General features: G+C 44.3%; 1 protein-coding gene across 1 annotated transcript in view; it reads left to right on the top strand.

Moving 5' to 3' along the window:
* Positions 1–19,831, top strand: part of RSF1 (remodeling and spacing factor 1) — a 76,531-nt gene that overhangs the window by 42,237 nt on the left and 14,463 nt on the right. The window contains exons 4-11 of the mRNA XM_020810939.3: positions 420–625; positions 1,233–1,384; positions 2,243–3,933; positions 6,107–6,325; positions 10,701–10,805; positions 15,742–15,821; positions 17,733–17,787; positions 18,278–18,387. Of these exons, the coding sequence (XP_020666598.3) occupies positions 420–625; positions 1,233–1,384; positions 2,243–3,933; positions 6,107–6,325; positions 10,701–10,805; positions 15,742–15,821; positions 17,733–17,787; positions 18,278–18,387 (2,618 nt within the window). The remainder of the gene's footprint in view (positions 1–419; positions 626–1,232; positions 1,385–2,242; positions 3,934–6,106; positions 6,326–10,700; positions 10,806–15,741; positions 15,822–17,732; positions 17,788–18,277; positions 18,388–19,831) is intronic.

Raw genomic sequence — 19,831 nt, forward strand, 5'->3', positions numbered from 1 at the left:
TTGTAAGTCAAGGTACTGCTGTATGGACTTGTGTAGTTTGTTGAGATATATGAAGCTGCCTTATAAAGAGATAACACAGCTGGCCCCTGTAGCTGGATATTGCCACCTCTGTCCAGCACACCTCTCTGGAATTCCCAGGATCTTGGGAACAGGTTTTTCTTAGATCTTTGTAGTTTCTAGGGATTATTTAAAGAAGAGATGCTGGGGATTGAACCTGGGGCTTTTTTTCTGTGAAGCAGCTGCTTCACCGCTAAACTCTGGTCCCTTCCTGCCAATGTACTGAGTAACCCCTTTCAGTGACTATTTTTTATAAATGTAGACTCTCTGACAGATGAAATGAACCCTGCATGAATGCTGCTTTGATTCTTTCAACAGTACCTTGATCTAACTTTGCTCCTCTCTTTTTTCTTTTTTTTAAGTACCTTTGCGAATGCCAGTTCGACGACAATCTAAAATTTAAGAACATCATTAATGAGGAAGATGCCGATGCAATGCGCCTCCAGCCGCTGGGCAGAGATAAAGATGGCCTGACCTACTGGTACCAGTTGGACCAAGAACATAATGTTCGGATGTATGTGGAAGAGCAGGATGATCAGGATGGGTCTTCGTGGAAGTGCATTGTCAGGTAGGTGTGATGTCAAGACAGAAGATTGCAGACTTCCTGGCCAGTCCTTTTTCCCCCCATCCTTTGACATGGCCACTCAAGAAGAATACGAGCGAGTCGTTTTGAAGCAGGAGGTGGTTCTGTTATCCTATATAGTGGTGCCTCGCTAGACGATGATAATCCGTTTCACTGAAATCGCTGTTTAGCAAAATCATTGTCTAGCGAAAAGCATTTCCCCATTGGAATGCATTGAAACCTGTTTAATGCGTTCCAATGGGGAAGAATCGTTGTTGTCTAGTGAATATCGGCCATAGGAAAGCCGCATTGAGAACCGCCGATCAGCTGTTTAAATCACTGTCTTGCGAAGCTTAGGTCCCGAAACACCTGTTTTTTTGAGCACGGAGGGAGCTGTCAAAATCGTCGTCTAGCGAAAATCAGTTTGTGAAACAGGGACCAAACATTGTCCAGCGAAATTCCCCCATAGGAATCACTGTTTTGCTAATCGCTATAGTGATCACAAAAAGTCAATGTCTAGCGAAAAAACTATCATGCGGGGTAACTGTGTAGCGAGGCACCACTGTATATTGGCTCATTGAGAGGTTTGATGTCTTTCTTGTTTTTCATCCAGAAGCCGAAACGAGCTGGCTGAAACCCTTGAACTCCTGAAAGCACAAATTGATCCTGCATTACTCAAAAAACAGCAACAGGATGGTTCGTCGCAGGAAAGCCCCAGCACTGGAGATGATGTTGCCAAAAACGAGGAAATGGCAGTGACCCAAGGTGGTCCCTCCTGTTCTCATTTTGCAGCCTGCCCTGGCATTCTCCTTCCGCTTATTTGCTCTCCTGGGAATTGTGCACAGTAGGAATATAGATGGAGGATGAAGTATGGGGCTAACTGTCCTTGAAATAATAAATAAATAAGAAACAATTCTTTTTCCATCCAACCCCCCCCCACACACACACACCCCACCCCACCCCACACACATCCTTTAGGATTTTGGTTTCAAGAACTTTGTTTCCCTAACTGTTTGCGAGATATAAAATGATCTGGAAATGTAGCAAAACAAAGCCAAGCCTAGGTAAAGGAAATGATTGCTATATTTATTTTTGAAGCTTGAAGGAGAGGTCCAAAATTATCCAAAATGCATCCAATAGTGGCCATGCTTGTAAAAGGAGCAAAAGGCTGGGATTCCTTGTTTTGAGCAACATACTAAATAAACACTCCCTACCTGATTTGTTTAATAGTCATATCAGCAGAGAAGGGCAGAATAGGCGTGAACAGGCCATGTACACTAGCATGGAGTCCCCCCCCCCAATAAGCCAGGATTCTTTAGAATCGTGGTTTATCGTTCCATGAGAATGCAGTCAGTATCTTTTCCTTGGTGAACGGTGCTGGCAGGGTAAGCAAGCTGCTGGCTCGTCTTAAGTGGTTTCTGGAGGAAGCAAGAATCCCTGCAGTGCTTCTTGCTTCCCTGTGGATTGGGGATTTTTGTTCACTGCTTGGTGCTCTAGCTAAGCTAATACGTAGCATTTATGTGATTAGCATTTTAAAAGTTGTTTGGCATTAGGAAAACAAGAAAAAAATATTTAGCTTTCATTTGATGTAACTCTGCTGGGTTTTTGTTTCGTTTGTTTTAGAAAAAACAGAAAGTGAATTAAAGGTGAAGGAAGAAAAGGAGGAGATTAAAGAGGAACCGTCGAAGCGATTGGAAAACCTTCCTTCTCTTACAATCCCGGAGGAGGAAAACAGGATAAAATTAGAACGAGTGGAAGAGAGAGAAATCATAAAACTGCCTGTTATAGTGAAATTAGAAAAAAGTTTGGAAAACAATGGGGAAGCGCAGATTACCAAAGAAGAAAATGACTCTTTTAAGGAAAACGTGAAGCCCGTTAAAGCGGATGTGAAGGAGAATAAGCTAGAGCCAAAAGACTTGAAAGATGTAAATAGCAACGCAGAGAAAACTGTTCATGAGCCCGAGAGGATAGATTTCTGTGTCAGTGTCAAAACTCCCCAGGAAGTGGTGGACAGAACAGCAGAAGAGAGTGAAAAACTGAAAAATGATCAACAGGCAAAAATTCCACTGAAAAAACGGGAGATCAAGTTGACGGATGATTACGACAGTCCGCTCAAAGGACCCCTACGGAAGTGTGTTACCCCAACCAAGGATGTTTTGAAGGAAGAAGGGAAACCAGAGGAGGAGACATTTAAGAGAGTTCCTACAATTACTGATGGGAAATTCCTTGTTAACGGGGAGCTTGGTAGTGAGAAAATAATTCCAAATAACAAGTTAGAACATTCCCCCAGTCCCAAGGAAGACACCGCCAGCCTTCCTAGAGAGAAAAATGGAGTGAGTGGGCAGAAAACATCAGAGACTGTTAGCACAATCATAAGGTCCAGTGATGTTGAGAAACACATTTTGCATGCAGGGAAGGAGGTGGCTGGTGTGATCGCCGAGGTTCCTCATCCGAAATTGCCTTTAAAAGGAGACATTGATTCTAAACAAAAGGGGAACTTGCTTGAGAAAGAGCATTTGGAGGGGACTGTGCAGACAGTGTCAAAAACAGAAGGTTGTCTCAAAAAACCCGAAGAATCCAGTAGAACTAATGACAGCCTGCCAACTTCCAAGGAGGATAAACCCTTTAAGGAATCTTCCCCAAAGGGACTGCTAACTCCAACAGACGAGGAAGGCTTGGAAAATAAAAATCAGCAAATAGAGAAGCTGGGTGTGCCAAGAGCAGAGGCAACTCCATCCCCTGCTCCTGTCGTCCCCTCTGAGGAACCTTTGACTGCAAAAGCAGAGTCCGACCCTCAAAGCACACTCCCCGACAAAATCAAAAGGCAGGAGGAACGGGTCTCTGATACTCTGAAGGATGCTGAAGCTGAAGAGAAAGAGACACCCAAAGCAGGCAGCCTCCAAAATTCTGTCGAGGAAACCGCAGAGACTAAGAAAGAGCCTGTGAAAAGCAAGTGTAAATACAAGTTGGTTCCTGAAGAGGAAAGCTCTCTAACAGAGAATCGGGAAATCACCTCCGAAAGGCAGAAAGAGGGGATCAAGCTGACAATCAGAATATCTAGTAGAAAGAAAACGGAGCCCTCTCCAAAGCCCCCGAATGGAGCAGGTGCGAAGGAGGAAGAGGCGGCCAACGTTGGTCGGGTTCTAAGGCGGTCGCCCCGGATATCTAAGCCTACTCCTAAGGTCGTCGAGACCCGGGATCAGAAGCCTGAGAAAAAACGCGAAGAGGAGGAGAAGCCAGCAGCAGCCCAAAAGCCGGAGAAAAAAGAGGACTCAAAGAAGCAAGACAGGGAGATGAATTCTAAGTCAAGCAAGGTAAACTACTCAGATATGAGTTGTTTTGCACTGACTGTGCTTTGTCAAGACAGTTCACCTTTCACGTACCCCTTACATATTACATCATTCTCTATATATTGTATTACTTTTATAAAATTGCTCAGTTTGCAGGGCTTACTATGTACCCAGTATTTATTTATGTTTACAGAATTCTGCCTAAACTTCTTGAGTCCATTTTCTCCAACTTGGTGTCCTTCAGATATTTTGGACTATAGCTCCCATCATTCCAGGTTATTGGCCATGCAGACTGAGGCTCATGGGGCTTCGATCCAGAACATCTTGAAGGTGCAAGATTAGGGAAGCGGCACTGAGTTGTTGTGGAGCTATAGCCAAAACTCTTGGCAGATGAAGAAAGCTTAAAGCAAGCAAGGGTATACAGCTGCAGACATTTGATGATAAATTGATTCACTGGATCCCTAACAGTGTAGCTTTTTTGCATGTTTACTTGGGAGTCATTTCCAAACACTTTTTAAAGGCATGATCTTATGCGTGTTTACTCTCCTCTCTTTTTCCTCTCCATAAATACAGTAATGCAAATCCCCTGGCTTTTCTGCCCGGCTTGCTGGCGCAATCTAATTGTGTGTAGAGCAGGTAAAGAACATGGCAGGCTTGGTATATTAGAAGGAATTAAGCTTTATCTTATATAAGGAATGAGCATATCACACTCTGGCGATCATATTATTGTCAGAATGTAAACACAGTACTCCTTCCCCAGGCATTGCTTAAGAAAATGTTGAAAACTATACAAGCATCTTGGGCGTTTCAGTTACAGCAGTAAGAAAATACGATTACATTCCCAAATAGAGCTAACTTACAGTTCAGGTTACTGGGGATGGGGACTGGAGTCATAGGATTTGCTGTCAGGTTGGACTTAAGTCTCACTGGTGACTCAGCTCGGGTTCCCCCCCCCCAAATAACTCGAACTTGTCTTGCGACTGAAAACTCACCCACCTTTACCTTTTTTTTCCCCCTGGGGAAAATCTTGTTCTTAAGAGGGACTCAGACTTGGAGCTTGGCACTCAGGACGTGGTACCAAAGACATGGGACTCAGACCCAAAAACTTGCCTACATTCCTGCAAGTTACTTATTCCCATCTGTCTTTTCCTGATTCTTCATAGACTGCCGCCATAGCTCTGGTGGCGGACCCACCTGTCCACCAGTCCTCTCCACTACACTGCCAGAGCAGAAGACGTAAACATCTCCGCCTACTTAAAGTTCTCTGAATTGAGCTTGATCAACCAGTACATTTTAGTTCTTGGCAGCAACAGCAGCATGACAGATGTGGCTTCTATGTTTCACAGTGTAAACCCCCTTCCTGGCAAAAAGCCCACTTATAAGTTGAAATTCTGGTGAATAGTAGGATTGTGGTGCAGAAGAAATGGGATCTCTGTCCACCATGGTTACAAACCCAGTATTCCATAATGTTTGCGAAACACTAAGCTCATATGGGCGTAATAGCTATGGCTTAGCTTTGTGGGAATGAGCTGTAGTAAGCCTCGCAGTCTCCTGTGTCACCCACAGGTCCACAATTAGTTCTGGAGGCTTCCAGGAGCAACGATTCATAATGTTTTGTTGGACAATGAGGGAGCTGGAGGGAGGTGGCTAGAGAAATGGCTTGGAGGTTGCATGGGGTTGCAGGACTGCACTTTGCCCACCATGAACGCTAAACTACGGTTTTAGCATTGTGTCCAGATGTAGCTGTTGTCACATCTAGCGAACGTGGCAGAAACCTTCTGATAAATGGAAAAATCGGGACATAGAAGTGATTTGTTTGAAACCGTCCCAGGGGCCGTCAACTCCCGATCTGTGGCCTGGTGCTGGTCCGTGGGTTTGCCGGAACTGGGCCATGGATATGGATCTCCGCGCCCCCCTGCTCGCCCACATGGTGGCCGTGTTGCATCCACAGTGGTTGTCGTGCTTGCACGGGGGGCATGTCACGCCTGCAGGGGCGTGTCACGTTCACACAACACCTCCCCACAAGTGCAACATGCCACTGCATGAGCGCGGAGTTGCCACCCCGCGCATGGAGTTCGCTCCCCCCAACCGGTCTGCGGCCTCAAAAGGTTGGAGACCGCTGCTTTATGCTGTAGATTTACTGAAACCATTTTCAGATATTGCAGTAGTGAGGTTTTCCTTGTCACTGGATTTCTAGGCTTCACAACGAAGTAAAGTTCGGTGGGCTGGAACTCGAACTCGTGGCAGGTGGAAATATTCAAGCAACGAGGAAAGTGAGGCTTCAGAGAATGAAGAAGGCTCTGAGGAGGAGGAGGAAGAGGAGGAGGAGGAAGAGGAGGAGGAGGAGGAAGAACCTGCACCTGCTGATGATGATGAGCCGTGCAAGAAGTGTGGCTTGCCTAATCATCCAGAGCTAGTAGGTGTTTGTCCTTCAGAACAGTAAAAGTAGAGAAGTCCGTGTTAAGGGCTCTCCAGAGAAACAGTTCAATTCAGACATCACTGGAACTAAAACTGGAGGAAGCTTAACGGTGGTTTGGCGTGATGTCTAAATTGACAAAGCATGATTTTTGACCAGCCGGCAAGCCAAAGTAAGAAGCCATGGTTTGAACTGGGTATGTTTAGTGTTACATCTACTAGTTGCTATTAGGGTTGTCACTCTGTTTCATGAAGACGGGATGAGAGTACAAAGCCAATTGGTGAAGAAATGAGAAATAAATGCAAACAAGCTGTTCTAAACCATGGTTTTGCTGTTTAGAAGTTCAACCCAAAAGGTATAATAATGATTATTGGAAACTGTGGGTTGATTTCTTAATTGGGCGGATGTTGCTGTTACCACTCTTCTTTGTGGAAATATATATACAGTGTTGCCCCACATAGCGATGTTAATCTGTTCCAGGATTAACGTTGCTATCCGGATTCTTTGCTATGCGGGGGGGGACCCATAGGAACACATAAAACTCTGTTTAATGCGTTCCTATTGGGGAAAGACTCACCGGTAAGCAAAGAATCCCCCATCCGGCCGCCATTTTCGCCGCCTCGGTAAGCGAGGAATCAGCATGAAAACGCTGCGGGCGGCCATTTTCCCCAGCTGGGTGGTGCAGGCTTCGGAGGGACCGCGGGGGAAACCCTTCCCCACAGTCGCTCCGGAGCCTTCTCCCCCAGCTGGGCGGCGCAGGCTTCGGAGGGACCGTGACGGAAACCCTCCCCCGCGGTCGCTCCGGAGCCGCCTCACCCAGCTGGGCGGAGCAGGCTTCGGAGGGACCGTGGCAGAAACCCTCCCCTGCAGTCGCTCTGAAGCCTTTTCCCCCAGCTGGGTGGTGCAGGCTTCGGAGGGACTGCGGGGGAAACCCTTCCCCACAGTCGCTCCGGAGCCTTCTCCCCCAGCTGGGCGGCGCAGGCTTCCGAGGGACCGTGGCAGAAACCCTCCCCTGCAGTCGCTCTGAAGCCTTTTCCCCCAGCCGGGCAGTGCTGGCTTCGGAGGGACCGCGGGGGAGGGTTCCCCCGCGGTCCTTCCGAAGCGCCCGCCGGTCAGCTGGGGAGAAATGGGGCCTATGGGGAAAAATTGCAAAGTGATTTCTTTCCCATAGGAAACATTGCAATGCGATCGCTTTTGCGATCGCAAAATCCATATCGCTATGCGGATTCGTCGCTAAACGGGGCGCTCGTTATGCAAGGCACCACTGTATCTGATTTCTCTAGTAAGTGTGCAAAAACTTGACCTCACAGGTACTACACTGGATTAATCCAGAGTCATGCCTTTAAGTTTTACAGTCTCCCATGTGTTCTGACCTTGCAAGGCAGTGGAACTAGCTTGTGATAATATAGAGCCTCAGGTGTACCGGCAGGAAGGGAAATGATTGCAAAGAAAGGTACTCTAAAATGTACTTCAGGATTATTTTAGTAAGCAGACTTCGCTGCAGCATGGTGATACATTTATTTATTTATTTATTTATTTATTTATTTATTTATGCTCCACCCATTTAGACTACGTTTTACTCTGGGCAGCTTACAGTAAAATAGCATAAAACCATTAAAAGGAACAATTTAAACAGCAATATTGGTAACATTCAAGATGGAAAGATAGAAATCAGTATAGACAGTAGAAAGAAAAATAAAAATCAGGAAATGACATGGGGAAAGGCTTGCCTAAAGAGTCAGGTCTTCAGTTGGCTCTTAAAAAGACCCAGCAAGGGAGCCAGGCAGATCTCTGATGGGAGTCTGTTCCAAAGTCGAGGGGCCACTGCCGAGAAGGCCTGGTTTCTTGTTCTTTCCGGGCCTCCCTCGGCGTTAGGCCCCTCAGTCGTCTTTCCTGGCTATATCAAGTGATTTGAGTAGATCTAGGTGGGAGAAGGCATTCCGCTAGATAACAAGGTCCTAAACCGTTTACGTGTCGTAATTACATCCCATTTGGATTTAACGTATTCCAGGTAGAGCTACCTTTGAAAGGCGTTCAGAAACTTCAGTGAGTCCAAAAGGTTGTTGCTAGATTGTTAATGGGGATAGCTGTGTAGAACGCATGACACCCCGGTTGCAACAGCTCCACTGGGTGCTGGTCCTTTTCTGCTTTTGACCAGTAATGCCCTAAACGACTTGGATCCAAATGGTCTGAAAAACTTGATCTTCTCGTATAATCCTGGCTGGTCATTAAGATCATAAGGGGAGACCTTTCTCTTAAACCCATCACCCTTACAAGTGTGCTTGGAGAGGACATGAGAGAGAGCAGATGTGCCTTTAATAGTATTGTAAACTTTTTTTGGTACTAGTTTCAACAGATTGTTGGCTGAATTGCTTTTCAATACAATCAGTCCTCAACTTACAAACTTAATCTGTTCTGGAACAGCGTTTCTAAGTTGAAAAGTTCGTAAGTTGATTTCCCATAGGAATGCCTTGAAACTCCGTTAATCCGTTCCAGCCAAATAAAGAAAAATACAAAAAATAAAATAAAAAGCACCAAACACTGCAAGCCCCTGGGCCTGCAAAAAACAACCCCACCAGCCCAATCCCACCCTGCAAAAGAAAAAGTCGCGTGAGTGTTGCCAGGGTGCGTGAGTGTTGTCCGTTCTTCCGAGCGTGGGGGAGGGGAGGCTGGATCGCCTTTCTGTCCCGCTCCACGGCTTCTCCCGAAGGGCTGCTCCCGATGGCTTTTGCGGCAGCAGAGAAGCCGGGGGGGGGGGAGGGAAGGCAGTAGCCATCAGGAGCAGCCCTTCAGGAGAAGCCGCGGGGTGGGAGAGAAATGAGATCGACACCTTCGGAGCTCTTAAAGGGCTTCCTCCGATGTCAGGCGGAAAGCCCTTTGAAAGCTCCGATGGCAAAAAGGCAGGGAGAAAGGGCAGGAAATTTGAATTTCCCGCCCTTTCTCCCTGCCTTTTTGCCTTTGGGGCTTTCAGAGGGCTTCCTCCAATTTTAGGGGAAAGCCCTATGAGAGCTTGGAAGCCGCCGATTGCGGCGGCGGGGACCCCCAGGGAGGTCTCCCGGGGCTTGCCCGCCACCATGCAAAAAATCAAAAACAAACCAATCAACAAAAAAAAACACATTGGAGCAAGTCCCATGCTGGGACTGCAAAACAAAACAAAACAAAACAACAACAACAACAAAACCACAGAAACATAAAACCCCCAGCTCAAACCAAAACCCACCCAGATCAACTTTTTAAAAAGGACAAAGCAGAACCTTACCTCCACTTCCGCATCTTGTGCTTTCTGCGGTGGTTACTCATGAGTAGACTCTCTTTCCGTGGCGCTTACTCATGGGTAGACCCACGCCAGGGCTGGGAAGGGAGTGCACTGGCTTCCTCCTCCTGCTCGACAGAAGCAAAAAAGTTCCCTGACCCCCTGCTCTAACCGTTGGGGTGAAAGAGCTATAAAGTAGCAGCCTCCTTGCCACCAACAGTTTGAATTTCCTGCCCATTTTCCCTGCCTTTTTTGTTTGTAGGTTGAAGCTCCGTTCGCAAGTAGAACCAGATTTTTGCAGGCAGAGCTGTTCGTAACTCAAAATGTTCATAACTAGGGACGTTTGTAAGTTGAGGTTTGACTGTATTTAATAATTTAATTCATTTTATAGGTGTTAATATTGTCAGTTATAAGCCTCCCTGGACCTTTTGATGGAGAAAGATGGGGTGTAAATAACATGAATGGATGAATGAATGAATGAATGAATGAATGAATGAATGAATGAATGAATGAATGAATGAATGATCGGTATTTTTGACTAAAACAAATTCCTTCAAGCTAGAATTCATTTATTATATATATATTTTTTAAAATTCGTTTGATGTTATAGATTCCCAGGTGATTTATAGTACTCAAACTACAATGTAATAAAAATGATAAACATAAAACAAAGAGCAGCAAAGCCATACAAGCATGGTTAAAGCAATACAGTAACAGCAATTTAGAATGCCTGGGTTAATAAATGTTTCTTGACTTGGTGTGCAAAAGATGGTGATGTTAATGCTAAACAAACATCCTTAGGAACAGGGTATTCCAGAATCACCACAGGAAACCTCATTCTACAGTTAGCTGTGCTGGAGGAGTTAGAACAGGTTTTGACCTCCTCTGTACTCATAGTATTTCAGTGTTGGGAGGCATGATCACATGATTCTTGTTCTAGCCTTGTTGATTTCCATGTAAGAGTAAAGCATGTGCTTAGTTGTCTCCCGCCCTCTGTGGGTCTTGAAAGAGTTTTTAATGACTGAATGGTAAATTTTGGATTTCTACCCAAAATGCCTGTGAAAGTAGGATGTGTGTCAATGTGTTGACGAGGCATGGTGACATCTTGATGCATTTCCACAGATTCTCTTGTGTGACTCCTGTGACAGTGGATACCACACAGCATGTCTCCGGCCCCCTCTGATGATCATTCCTGATGGAGAATGGTTTTGCCCACCTTGCCAGCACGTAAGCCTTGCCTTCTGTCCCTGTGTTATTTTCCATCTCCACCCCAACCCCATTGAAACCTGGCAGGGTGATGGGGTTAGGAACAGGATGCCTTCTTTGACCTCTTCTGCGTTCCTTTTGGAAATAGTCGTTGACTTGTACTTGGGCTTTAAACACTGTCAGCAGCCAGAACTGTAAAATGCAGTGGCTTTGGTGTATCTGCAGCAAATCTGTCTAAATATCTCAAAATATATAAATGTTTGTATAGATCTGAGCAATCATAAGAGAACAGCATTTAAGCTGCCAGAACTAAATTGCATCCTAGAAAGATACCCGTCTTGCAGGTACACATAACTTTGTTTTCTACAACGCGTACTGTCAAGCAATAAGATAGCATCTAAGAATAAGGTTCACAGTTTTTGAAACAAACCATCCATTATTGGTTCCCAGCATCTGGTAATCTGTGGTATATGTGTTGGTTATGCGGTTTAAAAGTGGCCTTCAAGAAATCCAGGTTCTATGTAGAGAAAATGTGTCGTTTCTGTGTCCTATTACGTAAATTGAGCAAATTTGCATAATCGAGTTCATTCATTTTTGCCATGCTGTATCATTCTGGTTTTGTTAGTAAAGGGAAGGGCAAGGACATGAAGCCCTGCCCGCCCCCAGCTGTCAAAAAAGTCTCCTCAGTGAGTTCTTGATGGATACGAGGGGGTGCTGACAAGTACTGAGCCTTTCCCAGAAAAAATTGAGCTAGGAAGCTATGAATTTCAGGGTGCATTGGCCAATTTTTCTGTATTCAATGGTGAAAAAATCAACTACCTATGATTTTAACTTATCTTTCATGTTCAGGTCCAAAGTGAACATCTCCAGAAAAGTTCAGTGTGGAAGACCATAGGACCATAATCAAGTTCCTGTTTCTCCAAGGGAAAGGTGCAAAGCAGATCCATGATGAAATGTCACAAACTATGGGTGTCGGCGGCCCTTCATATGCAACAGTTAAATGTTGGGTTGTCAATCTTAAAACTGGCCATTTCGGTGTTGAAAGTGAGAAACCCAGTGGAAGGCCTGTTTCTGTCTCTGAGCCTGCAAATGTGAAAGCCATCCATGACATGATCATGGAGGACTGCCAAATATCAGCCAAAAGTATTGCTATATATCTGAGAATATCACATGAGAGAGCTAGTGCCATTATCCACAACGACTTGGAAATGAGAAAGCTGGCAGCAAAGTGGATCCCCAAACCTTTGACAACCGAACAAAAGAGGAAATGGGTGGAGTCATCGGTGGTTGTTTTGGAACATTTTGCAAGAAATGAGTCAGATTTCCTGGGCAAGTGGTAACTGGTGATGAGACATGGATCTACTGTTATGATCCTGAGACAAAAGAAACAGTGTAAGGAATGGAGGCACAGTGGTTCCCCCAGGCCAGAGAAGTTCTGAGTGCAAAGGTCGGTGGAGAAGCAAATGGCAACAGTTTTTTGGGATAAGAAGGGAGTTCTGCTGGTGGACAACCTCCAACAGGGTTCAACCATCAATGCAAAATATACTGTGCTTTATTGATGAAGTTGAGGCAAAGCATCAAGGAAAAACATCGAGGAAAGCTCTCTAAAGGTGTCATCCTGTTGCATGACAACACATCGTCATACACTGCAGGTGAAACAGTGGCAAAACTGACATCCTTAGGCTTTCAAGTGATGCCCCATCCACCCTATTCTCCCGACCTGGCTCCTTCTGGCTGTTATCTGTTCCCCAAACTCAGAAAACATCTAAAGGGACAACGATTTGGGAGCACTTTGGAGGCAACTAATGTTGCAAATGAGTGGTTACACCAGCAGTCGGAAGAATTTTATTCACAGGGACTTAAGAAGCTGCAGGACAGATGTTGCAAGTGCATTGACTTCCTGGGGGAATATGTAGAATAGTGTGGCAATTACAGCGTCCTAGCTCAATTTTTTTCTGGGAAAGGCTCAATACTTATCAGAATCTCCTCGTATTACTGGGCAGAGTTCAACTCAAAGTTCTGCTGTTTCTGTTTCTCCCTATTTCTTCTCTTCATCATATTTTAAATCTAAGATGTACCTTCACTCATCAAAAAACAAAAAAAGTCCCAGCTGCTTGTTAGAATCGTAGAGTTGGCAACCTGTCCTTTGCTAAGAAACTTCCAACCAGGAGGAACCACCACCTCCTGAGTTTCTGCCGCAGACCTCTTGTGCTGCCAGAATTAGTTCTCCTTCTCGAGCCTCTTCACAAGATGTTCCATTTCCTTTAGAATGAACGCCCCTTGGCGTTTTCTCTCCCTTCTTCAGCTTCAAAAGGGACTTTCCAGGTAGCTCATTTAACAGATACTATAGATAGGGATCCCATAAGCATTTTTAACGCAGAACTTGCTGTTATTCATTCTTGTGGCTCACTAAGCTAATGATTTCATGAATGTTTTGCTATACATATAAAAGAACGTTACTTCACATGATATAGCATCTAGTCAGAGAGCTACTCTTTTTCTTTTTCACTGTGTATTTGTGATTTTGTAATTCTGAATTGAATGTAAATAGGGTCATCCTTCAGAAGTTCGTAAAATGAGTATCCAGCTTTACTGGGAGACAAAGTGGTTGTTTGCATAATTACGCTGCAAACCGCCCAAAGAGTGCTTTTTAGCACTATGCGGTGCTATATAAGTCAAAACAACAACAAAATATATTTTTTGCATGCTTTGAGCACTTCTTATTTGTTTGTCTGTTTTGTTGATGGAAATGCAGGGTGTAAAATAAATGAATAAGCCAGAAATGTGACACTCGCAGTAGTATGTTTTCAGATTCCTGTTCACATACCTCATTTAGTCATAGTTTAGTACTGGTCCTCGAAACAGCCTTGCAATTTACGTTCCTTAATTATAAAAACTGACCACTTACTCCTCCCTTCTGTTTCCTTTTCTTTTGCCAGTTATCGCTCTGTAAGAATATATATCCTCTTAATCCCATGACTGCTAGGTTTCCTTACAAGGGACTTTGGTGAGGGATTTTGTCAAAAGCTTTTTGAAAACAGGGATCACCCCCTTCTGCGTTTCTCTTGACAACCTGAACACGTTTTAAAAGGTTAGTGAGGCCAGGAACCATGCGGAGTCTTCCTCCGTAAGACTTGTTCTTCTGTACGTTTGGCACTTCTCCTTGTGACATTTTCCATCAAGTAGGCCAAGGCGTTCTTTAGACTAACAGGCCTTTACTTTCCTAGACTGCTCTATGGATCCTTCTCTAAAACCTGGAGTCAGGCTGGCCCCCTTCTAGTCCAGAAGTGATGAGGCTTGTTTAGTGCTGTTGCATATTTGAATTGCTGGAACTGTCAGCTTGAATGACTTCATTCAGTGCAAAACCTTCATCTGTTGTCTCTGCTTAAAGGCAGGTCTGAATAGAGGAGAGGCTCTAATGAAGTGGCACAGACTTTGCCTTGGGTTTTAACTTTGATTCCCCAGCATCTCAATGGGAAAATGTTTGGGTAGCACTTGATGAGAAAAACCTTTCTCTGCTGGTGATCTTGCAGAGCCTCTACCTGGCACTCAGGTGGATACAAATAGTCTTGGCCAGGTGTATATTTTCAAAGGGAACAAAGACTGCTTTGCCTTCTCCCCCCCCCCCATGTGCATTGTTGTAGCTGGAAGTCACTGGTCAATCCATTCTAACAATTCCTTGTGTACATGAAGCAAATCCCGCTGTGTTTAGTCACAGTTAAGTGTATACAGGATGGCTTAGTTTTTCTACATTTTCCCTTTAGAACTCCTTCCACATGTTTATCATTTGTCTGTCTTATTATCTCTCTGCATCTAATGTATTAAAGTTGCTGTAAGCTGTTTGTGTAGATCTTGTTGTTTAGTCATTAAGTCATGTCCGACTCTTCGTGACCCCATGGACCAGAGCACGCCAGGCCCTCCTGTCCTCCACTGCCTCCCGGAGTTGGGTCAAATTCATGTTGGTCGCTTCGATGACCCTGTCCAGCCATCTCATCCTCTGTCGTCCCCTTCTCCTCCTGTCTTCACACTTTCCTAACATCAGGGTCTTTTCCAGGGAGTCTTCTCTTCTCATGAGATGGCCAAAGTATTGGAGCTTCAGCTTCAGAATCTGTCCTTCCAGTGAGCACTCAGGGTTGATTTCCTTCAAAATGGATAGGTTTGTTCTCTTTGCATTCCAGGGGACTCTCAAGAGTCTCCTCCAACATCACAATTCAAAAGCATTTTGAATTGAATGTTTGATCTTACGTTCCTACATATGGCTGTTTGCCGTATAGGTGAAAAATTCCAGTTATTTTTATACTCCATAGCTTCTTGTGTCAATATAATTTGCTTATCCATGGTTCAAAAAGGCCATAAGCAGCTCCTGGGATCCTGTGTCTGTTGCCCCTCAGTTTTGGAAGGCATTCTCATCATGAAAGTTTAGGTCAGGGATGTACTTCATCTTGGTTTCCTGCCAAACTGAGGCCCAAGCTGGTTTTAAGACTTGATTAGCTGTAGTTGTAGTTAACACTTTGGTTATGTCATAAGTGGAGGAGAGAAATAAATGTTAATTAAACCTTTCAGATTACTTAAACCCTTTCTAATGCTATTTTGGTTCAGAAGGAGGGAGCCTGTTCCATTGGCTAAAAAGTTTCTTTGCCTTCCCCGTAAAACATTTTTCACATCTTAACAAAGCCTTTCCTATCTTCAGAATCTTTCATTTCTGCGGTGCTTTTCTCAATGAATGTCATCCCATGTTTCTTACGGAGTTTCCAGAATTCTCACGCTTCCTTATTTTGTCTTTGAAATCTTTCTTTCCTGTGCTTCTCGGTGCTTCAGCTACTATCAGGTCCTCTCTGGCCATAGGGGTCATCTCACAGAACAATGTTTGGCTGTAACTTACTGAGAAATTGGCTACACAGAGGTCTTTTTAAAACACATTAATGTTAATACAGTTTTTTTTTCTTTATCCTTATAGAAGTTACTTTGTGAGAAGTTAGAAGAGCAGTTGCAGGACCTGGACGTTGTCTTGAAAAAGAAAGAGCGTGCAGAGCGGAGGTACTGAAAGATAATTTCTCATCTGAAGCTTCACAACCCCACAATCTTCTGGACTAAATGACCATGATGTGTTCTCTGCATCTCTTAAAGTGGTGTTTTTGTAAAGGGCAGGAATGTCATTGCTACATGGAGATGAAAGTTGCCCTGGCATTTGCTACCATATACCCCAGTTTGCTTTGTGCAAAATGTGAAAATGTGGAAGCTAGGAAGAGCACTAACATGCCGAGTGTTACGCCAAAGGAGATCTCTACAGGATTGGACTGGGTCAGAATGTGAGCTTTTAATGGACATTTTAATGTGAGCTTTCCTGGACAAAAGACGTAAGAGTGGGACTCCATGGCTAGTATTTATTCATTGAATGTGTATAAATATTTAAATGTTTGAATATTTGCCGTGTAGTCCCATTCTTATGTCTGAGGAAGTGGACTTGTCACATTGAAATATAGCATTTAGTCTTTAAGGTGCCAGAACGTTTTTGTCTTCTTTATTTTTGTTTTTGTCTGCTGTGCTAGCACAGACCAACTCGGTTACTTCTTCTAAAGCTACTTCTTTTCATTTGGATGTCATGAAGTGTCTTAGTATAAGTGGTCTTAGTTTTTTTCTCCAGATGTTTTACCTCTAAACTTCAAGTGTTCAAGAGTTCCCCTTCAGTCTTTAATGGCTTTCAGTTCAAGGGCCCTACTGACTTTTATTTGGGGATAAGTAAACCATGTTCCCCCAACCTGGTGCTCCGCAGATGTGTTGAACCACCCTGTTTCCCCGAAAATAAGACCTAACCTGAAAATAAGCCCTAGTATGATTTTTCAGGATGCTCATAATATAAGCCCTACCCCCAAAATAAGCCCTAGTTAAGTGAATCCCCACCCTCCACCATTATGCAGCAACCAGAAGATGACATGACTATAAAATAAAACATCCCCTAAAAATAAGCCCTGATGCATTTTTGGAGCAAAAATTAATATGGCCCTTTCTTATTTTCGGGGAAACACAGTATAACTGCCACCATCCCAAGCCCATTAGCCACAGTGGGTGGGAATGATAAGAGCTCTTATCCATCATATCTTGAAGGTGCCAGACTTGGGAAGGCTGACCTAAGCAAACTAAATATTGACAAATGGATATTTGTTTCATTTTTCGATTGTTTTTTCACTGCTTGCAACAGGAGATTAAAAGAAGGAAGGGTATTTCAGATACAGAAGTGTCAGCTGATGCACTTAAAAATACATGATTTTAAACATAGTAATACATCTCTCGACGCCTTCTGTTAAATTGGTGGGAAACCCCGGATGGAAAGGTTTTTAACAAGTGAATTCAAGAAGCCTGTGGTGAAGAAAATATCAATTAAGCCATACAATCAGTCCACAGACATTACTAGCCATCTATCCTGTAATAGGCAATAGAGATGGGCACAAACTGCTGGTTTGTTCATCAGCCAAACGGGCGTTCGGCACTCACTTGAAGACAGTGAGTGGTCTGGCTTCTCTGCCCTGCCTCCTCCAGGCACGGCCTGTGAGTGGCTGCCCACTACAGGAGGCGGAGCTTTGAAAGGCAAAACGCCTCTTTGGCCAATAAACAGACCAGCACAAACCACTGGTTTGTGCCCACCTCTAGTAGAGAACGCAACAAGATGTCTGTTAGATCTGGTACCTATTAAACACTAATATATTGCATAACAATGCAGAGGAGACTGAGAATGCTCTGTACCCTTGTGGGTCCCCCTTGTTGACCTGAGATGCACCTCTTCCTTTTCCTCTTGTGTTGGAGCCATCTGTGGGGGTCAGCTATTGAAAGCTCTCACGGAATCCTATTTAAAGGGCTGGGGATACAGGCAAAAGAGGCAGCCAAAAGAATCTGCAGAACTTGGGAAGAAATTTCATCTTTTATTGATTTTGTTTTTCTTTCTTCCCCAAGGAAGGAACGCCTGGTCTATGTGGGCATCAGCATTGAGAACATCATACCTCCACGAGTAAGTGGAATGGACATCCTTTTGCTTTTCATTGTAGAGCCCAGGGCTTGGGTGTACTTGGTGCTTGCCCTGAGAAAAGCAGATTTTGCCTTATGCAAATACTGCAGGAGTCAGGTGCATTTACCTGGGTCTGTTCATGTTGTCTGAGGAGTTCTGCTTCTGCTACCGAGGTGGAGTTATAGATACCTGGGCAGTAAAAGTTCAATCTGTGCTGTGTGTCTCCTCACCTCCTACAACCTACAGCTTCAGCATATATGAACACTAGGGACAGCTATACCTGCTGTTGGCAAGACCTGTGTGGAATCCCTAGTTCAGTGACAGCTAAATACTGCAGTCCTGGTTTGGCGCGCATAGAATGGGCCGGGTCTCTGAGCAGCAGGCTTAATGGTGGGAGGACTGAAACTGAATGTCTGCCTCCAAAGTTTAGAAGCCCCCTTTTACAAAGGCCACCGCTGTTGCCGTTCTTAATGCTGGCCTGCCTTTTAAACAGGAGCCTGAAATACCCGAAGGCATAGAAGAAAAGAAGAAAGATTCAAAAAAATCCAAGGCAAAGCTGCTTGAAAGGAGGTCAACGAGGCAACGGAAGTGTATCAGCTATAGGTCAGTGGCTTGCTTTCTTCTTCTGAATGGAAGGGGTTGGAGGAGTCAACTGTGCTGTGGTTCTTGCAATTAACAACAACAAGAAGAACAAGAGTAGTAGTAGTAGTAGTAGTAGTAGTAGTAGTAGTAGTAGTAGTAGTAGTAGTAGTAGTAGTAGTAGTAATAATAATAATAATAATAATAATAATAATAATAATAATAATAATAATAATAATAATAATAATAATAATAATAATAATAATAATAATAATAATAATAATAATAATAATAATAATAGAAGAGAATGGAAGGGCAGGTTTATCTCAGCAGTGGCTTCCATTCTGTATTTCTTAGCCACAAAGCATTGGATGTTAGGCTTAGAAAGAAATGTGTCCTGTGAGCCTAATTCTTCTTTTCTCTCACTGTCACACCTGTTTACACGTATACATATTGTACATTTATTGTTTCTGGCCATAGACCTTTACAAAGGCAGACTTACGTAAAAGCGATTAAAACAAAAGGATGCCTCTGAGGTAAATAAATCCATTCTGGGAATGGTGGCATAGTGCATCATCAAAGTCACCTCTGTTCAACATTTATGTGACATTATGAACCTTGACAAATCGAAGCCTCAACTTCTTAGCTGTCAGAACAAATTGTGCAACAGAGTACGTAATATACAGTTGTGTATCAGCAAGGAGTCTTACTATTATTTCCATTGAAGTACAATTAGGATACAGCTGAATCATGGGAGAGAGAAATCTTTCTCTGGGATTTTCATAGAGAGAACAGAGTAGTCAGTCGTGAGTTCGGTCCTCAATCTGATTGCAGCCCTAGGCACATTTCCGCTTCTCCGCTGGAATTCCTTTATACCTCCCTTCAAGATATGCTGTAGTCATCGGCCTAAATCTAAGTTCTGTGAACGCTCTGCAGATCTGAAGAAAAGTCAATGACTCAAAGTAACTTGGTTTTGCCTGATTCAACTGAAATGGGAGGTACCCCGTGGAAAAACGGGACCCGACAGTAACAGCGCTGTCCTGACTGGCATCAAAGTCGAGAATCCAGTTTCTAAGGTCCCGAGGGCCTCGACTGAGCAATTTTTCCAGTGGGAGGTTATAGGCTTTTAGTTTTTGGGAGCCCTGCTGTGCTCACCCACCAGACTGTTGTTGATCTGGCCAGCAGCACTTTGTCAAGGAGACGTCCTCTAGGTCAGGGGTCCCCAACCGTTTTAGCCCCACATACTGGCTAGAGAAGGTGGGGCATTCCCCCTGCGCATGCGCAAAGGAGTGTGCGCTCTCTCTTGCAGGTGTGTGCTCACTTGTTCACATGCGCAAAGGAGCAGGGACGCTCATATAGGCTCATGCACATGCGCAAAGGGTGGCACAATGCTTGGGTGGGTTTGCCCACATGCAGACGCAGACGGGCTGTGGGGGGGAATGCGTGCCAGGGTGGGGAGGTCTGTCTC

This window comes from Pogona vitticeps, chromosome 3 (assembly GCF_051106095.1).
Source record: "Pogona vitticeps strain Pit_001003342236 chromosome 3, PviZW2.1, whole genome shotgun sequence".
Taxonomy (NCBI): domain Eukaryota; kingdom Metazoa; phylum Chordata; class Lepidosauria; order Squamata; family Agamidae; genus Pogona; species Pogona vitticeps.